The sequence below is a fragment of the Rhododendron vialii genome, chromosome 7a (genome assembly GCF_030253575.1).
Source record: "Rhododendron vialii isolate Sample 1 chromosome 7a, ASM3025357v1".
NCBI classification, from domain to species: Eukaryota; Viridiplantae; Streptophyta; class Magnoliopsida; order Ericales; family Ericaceae; genus Rhododendron; species Rhododendron vialii.
In genome coordinates this window covers 29,880,643-29,894,040 of record NC_080563.1, presented here as the reverse complement: position 1 = coordinate 29,894,040, position 13,398 = coordinate 29,880,643, and the positions used below count along the sequence as shown (strand labels likewise).

Genomic DNA, 13,398 nt, shown 5'->3' with positions numbered 1-13,398 from the left:
TGGTGAAAAAATTGAGTAAAGATCAATCTGATATAGTCAAAGCCTAAAGTGACTTTAGAGTGGTTTAACTCAGAATTTGGTTTTGAGTTGGTTAAAAGAGTTAACGGTTGGAGATGCTCTTAGCTAATCAAACTATTCTAACCATACTAACTTTCGCCAATCAAAATTATAAGCTAATCACTTTCAATAATTACCTGAATTTCTCTTTGAATCTGATATGACTTTCTGTCAAGACTGAAGTGAGTTTAGGGTGGTTTTACTCGGAATTAATAATTTAAGCCCAACACAAACTAACAAATGCTAAATCACTTAAGTGCTAGGAGTAAGGAGATCAAGGGATTGGCCTAGTAGTCATGGCTTGGGACTAAGAGGTTTGCTCCCTCCCAAGCTGTTATGTTCGAAACCTTTTAGGTGCTATCAACTCTTTGGGGCCAGTCCATGCACAACTTTGCTCTGGCTTTAATTAGGACCAACGCAAGTGGGACTCTTTGGGGCCAGTCCATGCACAGCTTTGCTCCGGCTTTAATTAGGACCAACGCAAGTGGGCGGTGGAATTGGTCCCATAATTAGTCAAGGTGCACAAAAGCTAGCCCGGACAACAGTTATCAAAAAATAACAAACAAAATGCTAAATCAAAGTGCTAGGAGTTTCAACTCCTCTGTAAGGTGTTAACTTAACTATTCCAATAACATTAACTTTCGCTAATTTAAAAAAGAAGAAGAAGAAGAAGAAGAAAGCTAAATCACTTTCAAAAGATACCTGAATTTCTCTTCGAATCTGCGAGAAGTCGTAGAACCGCTTCCCAGGCAAGTGCCGGAACTCGCCCCACTCCCTCTCCTCGGCCGGCCGGTTCTCCAGCTGCAAAACCAGCGGCCTGCGCGTGCATATGTCGCAGCCGCGGGGGAGGAAGTCGCGGCCGACGAGCGCCTCGAGCACACTGGACTTGCCGCTGCTCTGGCTCCCGACGACCGCCACCTGAGGCAACTGGACCCTCGAGTGAAGTTCGCCACCGCCATTGATTGGGGCGAAGATGTCTTGGAGCTTGTTGATGATAGGGATCACGGAGGAGCCGATTGAGGAGGGTTTGGATAGGGCGTCTTTGGGGTTCACTTGCTGTCCCATTGTTTGAATTTTAGAGAGAGAGAGAGAGAGAGAGAGATTACAACGGTGTAATAAAAAAGTTGCGAGATTTATGGGAGTTTTGTGAGATTCTTGGAGAAGAAGGAAGGTGAAAGGATGTTTGTTTCACTACGACTGATGATGAGTCAGGACTCAGGATTTCGGTTTGTTTTGAAACGGGGGAGTGGTAGCGTGCGGCAAAGTTAAGCAAAGTTTAGGGTGTCTGTCTAAAATCAGAACTTTAGTGAACGGGACCTAAGTCCAGGCCAAAAGTACTTGGCCAATCTCTAGGGATTAAAAAACAAAGATACAAACTTCCTATTGAACGAAGATTTTAGCGGAAAATATAGGCCGCTGATTTTACCACTCTTTTTTTGTTAACATTATTTTTCTGTAAATATATTTTTGGTGCAAAAACACACTTGCAGAGAAGTGACATTAAAAAAAGAGTGGCAAAATCATTTTCCAAAATATATCCAATAATTCTCAATTGGAGAACAATTGAGATGAGTAACTATTGTTTTGCCTCATTTATTTGTTGATGAGAGTGTTCACTCAACCTTTTTTAAGAGTTCTTCTATTCAAGCTGTCATTTGTTGTAGGGTATCTACCTAATAAAATAAAAGGATGTGAGGACCATACAAACACAAACACAAATTATTTGAAGGGCTGAGATTCATTTGATCAAAAGGTTGAGAAAGAACTCGCAAATGTAATGTAAGTGCCCACATTCTTTGTAGTAATTGCGCAAATACCACCGATCTCCCAATTTCAAAATCCTACTAGCTAGCAAGTGTTGTAGGCACGGACAAACACTAGTATTACATTTGGTTTGAGAAAAATCCCTAGGTGTTTGGTGGTAGTCCTAAGAGTTCTAATGGTACTTTTACATCCATAGAGGACAATATGAGACTTCGAGTCTGCACTTGGCGACATCTCCCAAATTTAGTAAAGAACCAAAGATTTGCCATCTTTGAAACATCTCTTAGGATTTTGGGAAGTATATTCCTTAGCGGAATTGATTCTTTTTGTAGTTTGTAGTAGGTTTGCTTTTGTACTGTTCATCTGTGTAGAGGATTATCCATGTTGATTTTGGTCCAAAAAGAAAAAGAAAAGAAATTTTCATAAGGGCAAACCATTTACAACCACAAATTTTCTAAACGTAGCATGTTCTAAACATAATCCACAAATCTTATAACATTTTGTTATACATAACTTAACAAATATTCATGAACTTCCCAAATTGTCCCTACATCCCCAAATCCTCCATAACCGCCGCTGCCGCCACCAAATCCTCCATAACCACCGTGGTTGGAGAGAGAGAAGGACTTGAGTAAGAAAACCCAAGAGATGAATTGAATTGCGATGAAGATCAGTGGCCTCGATGAGTCCTCCTCCACTCTCGTCTCCTGCTAAATTCTAGGGTTTCTATACCCTCTCCCATCGCCTGATTCAACCAATTTCAGGTGAGAAATAAGTCGGTACTTCATCATCTTCCTTCATTCAGAGACATGAAATTATACATATGTGCATTTGCGTAGTTTTTGAAGAAATAGCAGTAGTTGTTCATGAGCTCACTCAATGGCCGTAAAGCTCTCATCTTTGACATATTCCAAGAAAATCCCCATGTGGGCTTATTTGCATGCATATGTTTCTTCAGTGTCTTGTGCAAATAACGTCAAAATTATCCCAGAAAATGACCAAAACCTGCCAATCTACGACCAGCCCGCCTTTTTCGTTTCAGCTACCATTTTTTGTTTCAGTTCCGAAAATCGCTACCAAAATCAAAAATTAACTTCCAAAAATGTTTACAAAATTCATATTCTAATATCCGAACCCTTTATAACACATCTTCATCTCTTTTTTTTTTGTTGTTGAAAACGCAGATTCCAACTGCATAATGGTTCATAAAACACATTTCGCGAATGCACGATTAACAACATCACGCATTTTGTCAATGCACGATGGGAGTGGTTTTGCAACGGCGGTGGCAGCTTTGTCGTCTTCCACTGTCTCCACGGCAAAACGGCGATGGCATCATCTCTTAAACCTGAACATCAATGGGATATTCAATACTTGAACCCTTCAATCAAAAAAAAAGAAGTCCTTTTTAAGGGTTGGGGAAGGATCGTGGAGAGATTGAGAGGTAAATGATAGAATTACAGCGGCGGCGGCGGCGGCATCGTGGAATGGGTTGGGGAAGGAGGAGGTGGCTGGTACAATGGGAAAATGGGAGGGAAGGAAGAAGAATGGAGGAGGAAGAAGAATGGAGGTTGTGGTTGTGTCTAGTAATAGTGGGGGTATTTTTGTCAAAAAAATTTAAGGGCATTTTTGTCCGAAAGCAATTAATTTTAGAACATGCTATGTTTAGGGAATTTGTAGTTACAAATAACTCACCCCTTTGGTAACCGGAAAGTCTATTGACACAGACAAAGAGGAAAAATATCGTATATAGATCACTCTGTGGGGCCATTTTGGGTTCCACACAAACGATCCAAGTTGTTCATCAAATGTAAAACATTGTTTCAAGGGATCAAATGTAAAACATTATTTCAAGGGTCTTTACAAAAAATCAACTTAATCTGATACCTATAAGTTCTTTCTACTCACCGCCCTGTGGGCATCGCAGAAAGGAGGGTCTTTCTCTCCATCCAACGCAAAAGGAAGTTCTGTTGTATCTGTCTGTGCACCCTCCTCTGTGCAGTCATTCTTGTTTCTTAATTTTAAATTACGAATTTACCCTTTTGTCTTTCTTTGTTGTATCAAAACTTGCATTCTACACCTTGTAGTTGCTTTTTTATGCATAAACATAAATAATAATAAAAAGCTGAGGCTAAGTTACCCTGGGATTTTGCACTTTTTTCCATTTTGCTTTTACTTAATTTTTTTTCCACGTTTGTTCATTTTCCTGTATATTTTTTACCTTATTGATTTGTCTCGGAGAGAAATTGAAAAAATAAATCTTTTTTACTTTTACCCTAATGTTTTCTGTAATATCCAAGATGAAACAAAAAAAAAACAGCTTTATTTTGAATATTTTCAAAAATATTTGGCTAATAATTTTTTTAGTAATTTTTTGATTCTTCTCGTTAAGACAAATTAATAAAGGTAAAAATTTTTGCAAAATGAACAAATTCAAAATTTTTTTGAATAAAAACAAAACAGAAAAAGCCCAAAAATTCTTTAGCAGAACTTAGCCCTACTCTTTTATTTTCATTAACTCTTTCTTCGGATGGGTTCCCGGCGGCGAGTTGCCTTTCAATATCCGGTCAAACATCGAGTTTTTGGCCGAAATGTCCATATTTTTTAATCAAATTGGAGGAATACCCATCTTTTGAAATATTTTGTAAAAAAAGGCCATCGCTCCTTTTCAAAACACGTTATAACGGGTAAGGCGCCATGTGGCCATAGTAAGTGACAGTTGGTTGCCACATAGGTTAAAAATTAAAACGCATTAACGTGTTTTCAAAAGGCGCTATAGTTTTGATTGTATAACGCCTATTTAGAAGGCGTGATAGTAAAGTTAATAGCGCCTATTTAGAAGGCGTGATAAACAAGGCATATAAATACCACCCAGCTGCATCGATTCCACAACTTGTCTTATTCTTCTTCCATTCGGCTCCTCAAATTTTGAATGTGTAAAATATTTTTCAATATTTTAAATACTCAACCTACCACACTTGTGGGTTGAGTATTTACGGGCTGGTTTATAGAGATCAAATGTAGGTTCCATTTGTTGGGACAAAAGTTAAGATGATGAGATTCGAAGGCTTTGAACCGTATCTAAAGACACTATCTTTAGAACGTAATTTGCCCCCACTCGATAGAGTTTGTTGTTGGGTTCAGGCAAAATCGTCCCCAGGATTCAACAAAGCCTAAGGGTGAAGAATTGCAACCAACAAAATTGAAAGACTTCCGAGAAATCTTTTGTCTACTGCAACTATTATGAGAGAGATGGATTTTCATGTGGAGTGAAGTAACTGACGTTAGGGTGAAAATAATTTATATAGGAGTCATCAGTGCCCATTGGTAAAGATGTGCCCTTTTTGAAAGATTACATCTCTTGAAAGAATTACATCCCCTGGGAGAGTTGTCACAACCTTTCATTAAGCATCACACCCACGGAACAATTAGTTTATTTCACACCCCTCTGTTTCAATAAACACACCCCTTGAACAATTAGTTCCCTACACACCCATTCGTTTAAAAGACATCCATTCGTTTAATTAAAATCGGACCGTTGATCAGGCGCTCCAACTCCAACAGTTTCAAACCGTTGATTTATTTAACGAACCAGAACCACGCGGTGTGTACGAAGTGTATAATCAAACATGAGACAAAATGTCTCAACAATCCCCCACTTTGATTATAACAGTAAATAAAAAATTCTCTCAATCACAATAGAAACAATATTATTATGAATACAAGAAGGTGTTTTATAACTTAAACCTTCAATTAGTACAAGTACATCAAAGTTTCAACAAAGTCATTGGTGGCCTGATCTTTAAACCAAGTACTTTTAAAATGGTAAAACCGGACATACCATACACATAACAATATTCTATATACAAGGATTTCTAAAACTGCTTTAGCACTATTATGGCCATGTGCTAACTCCTGGTTTAATGAACGATCCAAAGAGCAAACCTAAACTCTCGTGAGAAGCGGCACCACTTCTACGTTCATATAGGTGAAGTCCCTTACATGCCTCGATTACCAGACATTTTAGACTTCATTAAGAATGTAATTCAACCCTTTTTTTCTATAATGGACAACACTGATTCTCCCTTCTTCTTCTTCTTTTTTCCTTTGTGTTTGAGTGGAGCCGAAGTTCCGAATCAATGTTACTTGATCACTTTTCAACAACTTGTTCTTACCCATTAAACCCGTGACTAGAGGTTATCTAGTTTTGGGTTGGGTTACCATTGTCGGTGATCATTTGAAAAAGTTTTAGCCCCATCTCCCTGGTCGTAGACCACACCAATTCTCTTGAAAGCGCTTTGGTGAAAGGATCTACCAAGTTTTTGCTTGACCTTACATATATTATTGTGATCACGCCGTCTCGTATCAATTGTCTCACAAAATCATGTCTTAGACTTATGTGTCTAGACTTGCCATTGTAAGTACTACTGTAAGCTCTTGACAAAGTTGCCTCACTGTCACAGTGAATACTTATTGGCGGCATCGGATTAGGCCACAACTTAATATCTAACAATAAGTTCCTAATCCATTCGGCCTCCTTGCCTGTTGCCGCTAATGCTATGAATTCAGACTCCATAGTCGAATGGGATATACAAGTTTGCTTTTTAGATGCCCATGAGATAGCACCCCCACCAAGAAGAAACACCAACCCTGAAGTAGATTTATTATCTCCTTGACTAGTAATCCAACTAGCATCGGTATATCCCTCAAGCGTAGCCGGGAAACTATGATAAAATAGCCCAAGTCCTATGGTTTTCTTGAGATAACCAAAGACTCTAACGACTGCCTTCCAGTGTTCTCCACTTGGATTACTAGTATAACGACTCAATTTGCACACAGCAAAAGCAATATCCGGTCTAGTACAATGCATTAGATACATCAAAGTACCGATCGCACTAGCATACTCAAGCTGTGCAATTGCTCTACCGGAATTTTTTGTCAATTTAATACTTGAGTCAAAAGGTGTATTAAAATCTTTTAAACCGAGATGCTTAAATTTAAGAAGCATCTTATCAATGTAGTGCTCCTGACACAAAGCATAGCCCCCACTATGCTTTCTCACTTTAATACCCAAGATAGTATCAACTTCTCCAAGATCTTTCATCTTAAAACTTGAAGCTAGATACTTCTTGGTTTCCAAAATTCCAACCATGTTCGTGCCTATGATGAGCATATCATCAACATACAAACATACAAGCACACCATAGTTTTTGGTAAACTTGGAGTAGATGCATTTATCAGCACTATTATGAGTAAAACCAAATGCCAAAATGCATGAATCAAACTTCTGATGCCACTGTTTAGGTGCCTGCTTCAGACCATATAAAGACTTAGTTAACTTACACACTTTTCTTTCATTTCCAGGAAGGACAAATCCTTCGGGTTGATCCATATAAACCTCCTCATCTATATCACCATTCAAAAATGCAGTTTTCACATCCATTTGATGAATTTGCAAGTGATATATAGAGGCCAATGCCATAAGAATTCTTATAGAAGTAATTCTAGCAACAGGAGCATATGTGTCAAAATAATCAACACCCTCATTTTGTCTAAATCCTTTGGCTACTAGTCTTGCTTTGAAAGTATGTACTGTGTTATCAGTATTATACTTTCTTCGAAAAACCCATTTGCAACCAATAGACTTTGAACCTGGTGGTAGATCAACTAATTTCCAAGTACCATTAGACAAAAGTGAATCCATCTCATCATTGATGGCTTCTTTCCAAAATGCAGCATCTCTAGAACTAATGGCCTCTATAAACGTCTTGGGGTCAGCCTCAATTTGTAACACCATGGGGATTTTATTTGTTACCACTTCTCTATTTCCTTCTACTAAAAAGATAATAGATTGAGATGAGATATGATCTGGATCTAGGCCTTTTTCTTTTCTTTGCCTTGTACTTCTTCTTGGCTCTTCATTGAGCACGTGTCGTTTGACACCGTTCTGTGGTTCTACTTCTTGATTAGGACTAGAACCAAAATTCTCAGTCACCACACTCTTAGAATCTGCTCGAAATTTATTCTCAAAAAATTCCACATCACGAGATTCTACTATTGTGTTAGACTCGAGATCAAGAAGTCTATAGGCTTTGCTATGTTCAGCATACCCAACGAAAATACTTTTCATTGCTCTAGGACCTAATTTGGTCCTCTTAGGATCTGGAACCCTATAATATGCCAAACACCCCCACACTTTAAGGTATGACAAATTAGGCTTTCGCCCTTTCCATAACTCATATGGACAGAGATTAGTTTTCCTTGAAATGATTCTATTGTGTAAATAACAAGCAGTGTATAAAGCTTCACCCCACAAATATAAAGGAGCATTAGCATGCACAATCATACAATTTGCCATTTCTGTAAGCGTGCGGTTTTTCCTTTCGGCTAAACCGTTTTGCTGTGGTGAGTAAGGTGCAGTTTTTTGATGTATAATACCATGCGTTTCACAAAAATCATCAAACTCATGAGGAAAATATTCCATGCCTCTATCACTCCTTAAGACTTTTATTTTCTTGTTCAATTGATTTTCAACTTCATTTTTATAAGCCTGAAACTTGTTGAAAACTTCATCTTTTGTTCTTAAAAGATAAACAAAAGTGAACTTTGAAAAATCATCTACAAAAGTGGCAAAATATCTTTTCCCTCCACGAGTTAAAACTCCATTCAATTCACATATATCTGAATGAATCAGATTTAGAATTTCAGAATTCCTTTGAACACTAGGAAAAGATTTCTTAGTTATTTTTGCCTTAGCACAAATTTCACACTTATCGCAAACATTATCATGGTAATTGATCAAACCAAATCTGCTCATGTTTTTGATGGACCAAAAATTTAAATGTGCTAATCTATTATGCCATAATGAAAAAGACTCAACAATATAAGAAGAAGCTGTGTTATTCTCATTGATACTCAACTTAAACATCCCATTACAACCATACCCCTTTCCAACAAACATCCCATTCTTAGTAAGGATTAACTTGTCGGATTCAAAAACAACCCGAAAGCCTTTCTTACAAACGAGATCAACAGAAACTAAATTCTTTCTCATATCCGGAACATGAAGAACATTCAGCAAAGTCAGCATTTTTCCAGATGTGAAGTTCAATTCAGCACTGCCTTTTCCAGCAACCTTGGGGCAATCATGGTTTCCCATTTGCACTTCTTGACCATCCAGTTTTTCGTATGTCTTGAACAGCGATCTGTCCTTGCACACATGAACCGTAGCCCCGGAATCAAACCACCACCCAGAAGATGTGTCTGCCATATTGATTTCAGTCACCATTGCGACCAACTGCTCTTCCACCATATTGGCAGAAGTTTTTTGCTTCTTGGAGCGACAATCTTTAGCGTAATGCCCTTTTTTACCGCAATTGTAGCATTTATCGTTCTTCTTCTTATTGTTCCTCTTCCTTTTGTTGTTGGGACGGTTAGAACTAGAACCAAATCCAGATTCAATGTTATGAACATCAGTTTTAAAAGAATTCTCTCCCTTCTTATCTCTATTACTAGATTCCTCTTCAATTCGGAGATGTTTCTGAATTTGCTCAAGGGAGAAATCTTCCGCCTTATGCAGAAGTTTCTTCCTGTAGCCTTTCCACGACGACGGCAATTTTGCAATAATAGCCCCAACTTGAAAAGCCTCAGGAAGAATGATGTTCATACTACTGATGTTATTAACAACAGTTTGCAGAGCATGAATCTGGTCTAAAATCGGCTTGGTATCAATCATACGAAAATCGAAGTATTCGGCAATTAGAAATTTGTTTGTACCTTCTTCTTGAACCTTATACTTGAATTCCAGAGCATTCCAAATTTCTGTTGCAGTCTTTGTTTCTTTGTAAAAATCATAGAGACGATCTGACAAAGCATGCAAAATATGCCCACGGCACATCAACGCATCCTCGGCACGTTGAAGTCTTTGTTTCTTGAATTTATCTGCTCCTGACTCTGGAGGGTCTGGAATTGGTTGAGTGTTCGGATCAAGGATGTAGTATAACTTCAATGCAGTTAGAAGGAAAATCATCTTGTCCTTCCAACGGGTGAAGTTGTTGCCATCAAACTGATCCAATTTGATGAGATCCTGATTCATCATCTTAATAGAAGACTCGTTCTTCGCCGCTGCCATGATCGGAAATTACGTTCTAAAATTGTTGGGACAAAAGTTAAGATGATGAGATTCGAAGGCTTTGAACCGTATCTAAAGACACTATCTTTAGAACGTAATTTGCCCCCACTCGATAGAGTTTGTTGTTGGGTTCAGGCAAAATCGTCCCCAGGATTCAACAAAGCCTAAGGGTGAAGAATTGCAACCAACAAAATTGAAAGACTTCCGAGAAATCTTTTGTCTACTGCAACTATTATGAGAGAGATGGATTTTCATGTGGAGTGAAGTAACCGACGTTAGGGTGAAAATAATTTATATAGGAGTCATCAGTGCCCATTGGTAAAGATGTGCCCTTTTTGAAAGATTACATCTCTTGAAAGAATTACATCCCCTGGGAGAGTTGTCACAACCTTTCATTAAGCATCACACCCACGGAACAATTAGTTTATTTCACACCCCTCTGTTTCAATAAACACACCCCTTGAACAATTAGTTCCCTACACACCCATTCGTTTAAAAGAAATCCATTCGTTTAATTAAAATCGGACCGTTGATCAGGCGCTCCAACTCCAACAGTTTCAAACCGTTGATTTATTTAACAAACCGGAACCACGCGGTGTGTACGAAGTGTATAATCAAACATGAGACAAAATGTCTCAACACCATTCGACATGTCGCGTTTAGCAAAAACTCGTTATGACCTCTATAAGCTAGTTCCGGGTTATGACCTCTATAAGCCAGTTCCGGATGAGTGAGGCTGTTAGATCGACTGAAAATCTGGTCGATTTGGACACAAACCAGATAGAATATAGAGTACTTTCTATATCTATCAAAATTATGCAACGAGGTTCACCCAAATTGGCCAATCAATATTACAGCTTGTTGCCATGAGACATTGAACCAGAGAGGGAAATGGAGGAGTAATTGTTTTGGCAATGTACGGGAAAAAAAAACTATCGCGTATTTTCAAAACACGTTATAACTTCTAGGGTTTTATCGCGCCTTTCCAAAAGGCGCTAGGATTTTGGGCGTTTTCCGTGGCTGAATGTATATGTATCCCTTCATGACCATATGTTATTATAAAAAAAAAACACATAATGGATCCAAACTTTCCTTTTGGGAGAAGACTAGAAAAGAGAGAGAGAGTTATCGTACACACACATGTGCTCCCCCACCTGTTCGACCAGGCATGCACGGTGTAGTTTTTGGAGGAGATCGCACAGGTTTGGAGGTCGCGATCGATGTGGACAGAGAAAGGGAAAGAGCAAATAGGAGGAGAAAAGGGGGGGATCGACTATGTCCGGATTTTAAACCTATAGGGCCTTTGTAAAATGCACTATAATAAACTTCAAAATGCATTCAGAATACGCGTTATAATCTGACTTGGACTTCTTTGCCACGTAGGAGTTGGCCTACCGCTATAACGCGTTTTGAAAAGGTGCGATAGCCTATTTTTACAAAACGTTTCAGATGATAGGTTTTCCTCCGATTTGATTAAAAATTAAGGCCATTTCGGCCAAAAACTCGTCAAACAACATGGCTCTCGCGGATATAAAAAAAAATCATGGCTCGCCCTTTACAGAAAAACCTCCGTATTCCACAAATCCCAGCCTCAACAAATTTTTTTTTGGCAGATTTTCAAATGATTTTTCTTCTTTATCCCTCTCAAATGAAAAGAGAATCCCAAGGGCAGTATAGGAATTGGTCCAATAGCCTAATTTTGACACACACATAATCCATGGCGCAATATATATGGGGTTTGGGATCCCAAATCAAAATCCATATACAGAGGTGGAGAGAGAGTGTTTGGGGTAGGGTTTCACACCCCCTCCTTCTGCCGTCGCCCCTTATCTTCTGGATGGGGGTGAGAATAGATGCGGAATGGTTGGAGACGGTGAAGAAGATTTGCCAATAGAGAGGAAAAATTTCACGTAGGCACCTGACCTTTTACACAAATTACACATAAATATTTGACATTTCTTAAATTTCATATAAACATATGAGCTTTCTAAAAACTCATCAATTCAACAGCTGACCTTTCTTAAATTTCATATAAACACCTGATTTTTCTAAAAACTCATCAATTCAACACCTACCGTCATCCCTTCGTCTAAAACCAAATGGAAAAAAAGTTAAGTGCTCTAATTTTTTATTTGTTTGAACCAGTGCGAAAATCTTATTTTTCTGATCATTTTATTCTAAATAATCATAATTAATTTTTGACTCTAAAGCTCTCGTTAGTTAGCCCTAAGAAAGTCGTAGAATCAAATATGTCTCAGGGCTAACTAACGAGAGCTTTAGAGTAAAAAAAATTAAGAGAAATGATATTAGCACTCCAAAAATTGATGCAGGCACTCCAAAAAACAAAGAAAAGTGGCTTTGGAGTTACATTGATTTTGGAGTGTATGTATCAATTTTTGGAGTGCCAATATCATTTTCCAAAATTAATTATGATTCTTTAGGATAAAATGATCAGAGAAATAAGATCTTCGCACCGGTTTAAAAGGATTGAAAATTTGACCACTTAATTTTTTAACCATATTTTTTAATATATAAACAGTTTACACATGGTTGAAAAATTAATTACTTCAATTTTCAATTCATTTGAACCGATGTGAAGATCTTATTTCTCTAATCATTTTATTCTAAAAGGTCATAATTAATCTTTAACTCTAAGGCTCTCATTAGTTAGCCCTAAGAGGTATTTGATTCTACGACTATCTTAGGACCGACTAAAGAGTGCTTTAGATTCAAAAATTAATTATGATTCTGTAGGATAAAATGATCAGAGAAATAAGATGTTCGCACCGGTTTAAACAGATAGAAAATTTGAGCGCTTAATTTTTTAACCATATTTTTTAATATATAAACGGTCTATACATGGTTGAAAAATTAATTGCTCCAATTTTCAATCCGTTTAAACCAGTGCAAAGATCTTATTTTTTTTATTATTTTATTTTAAAAAATCATAATTAATTTTTGACTCTAAGGCTTTAGTTAGTTAGCCATAAGAGATATTTGATTATACGACTTTCTTAGAGTTGACTAACGAGAGTTTTAGAGTTAAAAATTAATTATGATTCTTTAGGATAAAATGATCAAAAAAATAAGATCTTCGTACTAATTCAAACAAATAAAAAATTGAAGCACCTAACTTTATTTCGATTTGGTTTTAGATGGAGGGGTGACGGCAGGTGTTGAATTGATGAGTGTTTAAAAAACTCAGGTGTTTATATGAAATTTAAGAAAAGTTAGGTGTTGAATTGATGAGTTTTTAGAAAGCTCAGGTTATGAAATTTAAGAAATGTCAGATATTTATGTGTGATTTGTGTGAAAGGTCAGGTGTCTACGTGAAATTTTCCCCATAGAGAATAGTTTCGTCACCATCACCGATTGGTTGTCGTGGGGAAGAAGTGGGAAGCTGGGCACTGGGTTTGCAAAGAGAGAAAGAGAATGAGCTCGGAGAG

The 13,398-nt window shown here is 37.6% G+C and overlaps 1 protein-coding gene across 1 annotated transcript in view; it reads right to left on the bottom strand.

The window, feature by feature from the left end:
* The window catches only part of LOC131332203 (dynamin-related protein 3A-like), a 36,163-nt gene extending 34,826 nt beyond the window's left edge, over positions 1-1,337 (bottom strand). The window contains exon 1 of the mRNA XM_058366282.1: positions 760-1,337. Within this exon, the coding sequence (XP_058222265.1) occupies positions 760-1,122 (363 nt within the window). The 5' untranslated portion in view covers positions 1,123-1,337. The remainder of the gene's footprint in view (positions 1-759) is intronic.
* Between the last annotated feature and the right edge of the window lie 12,061 nt (positions 1,338-13,398).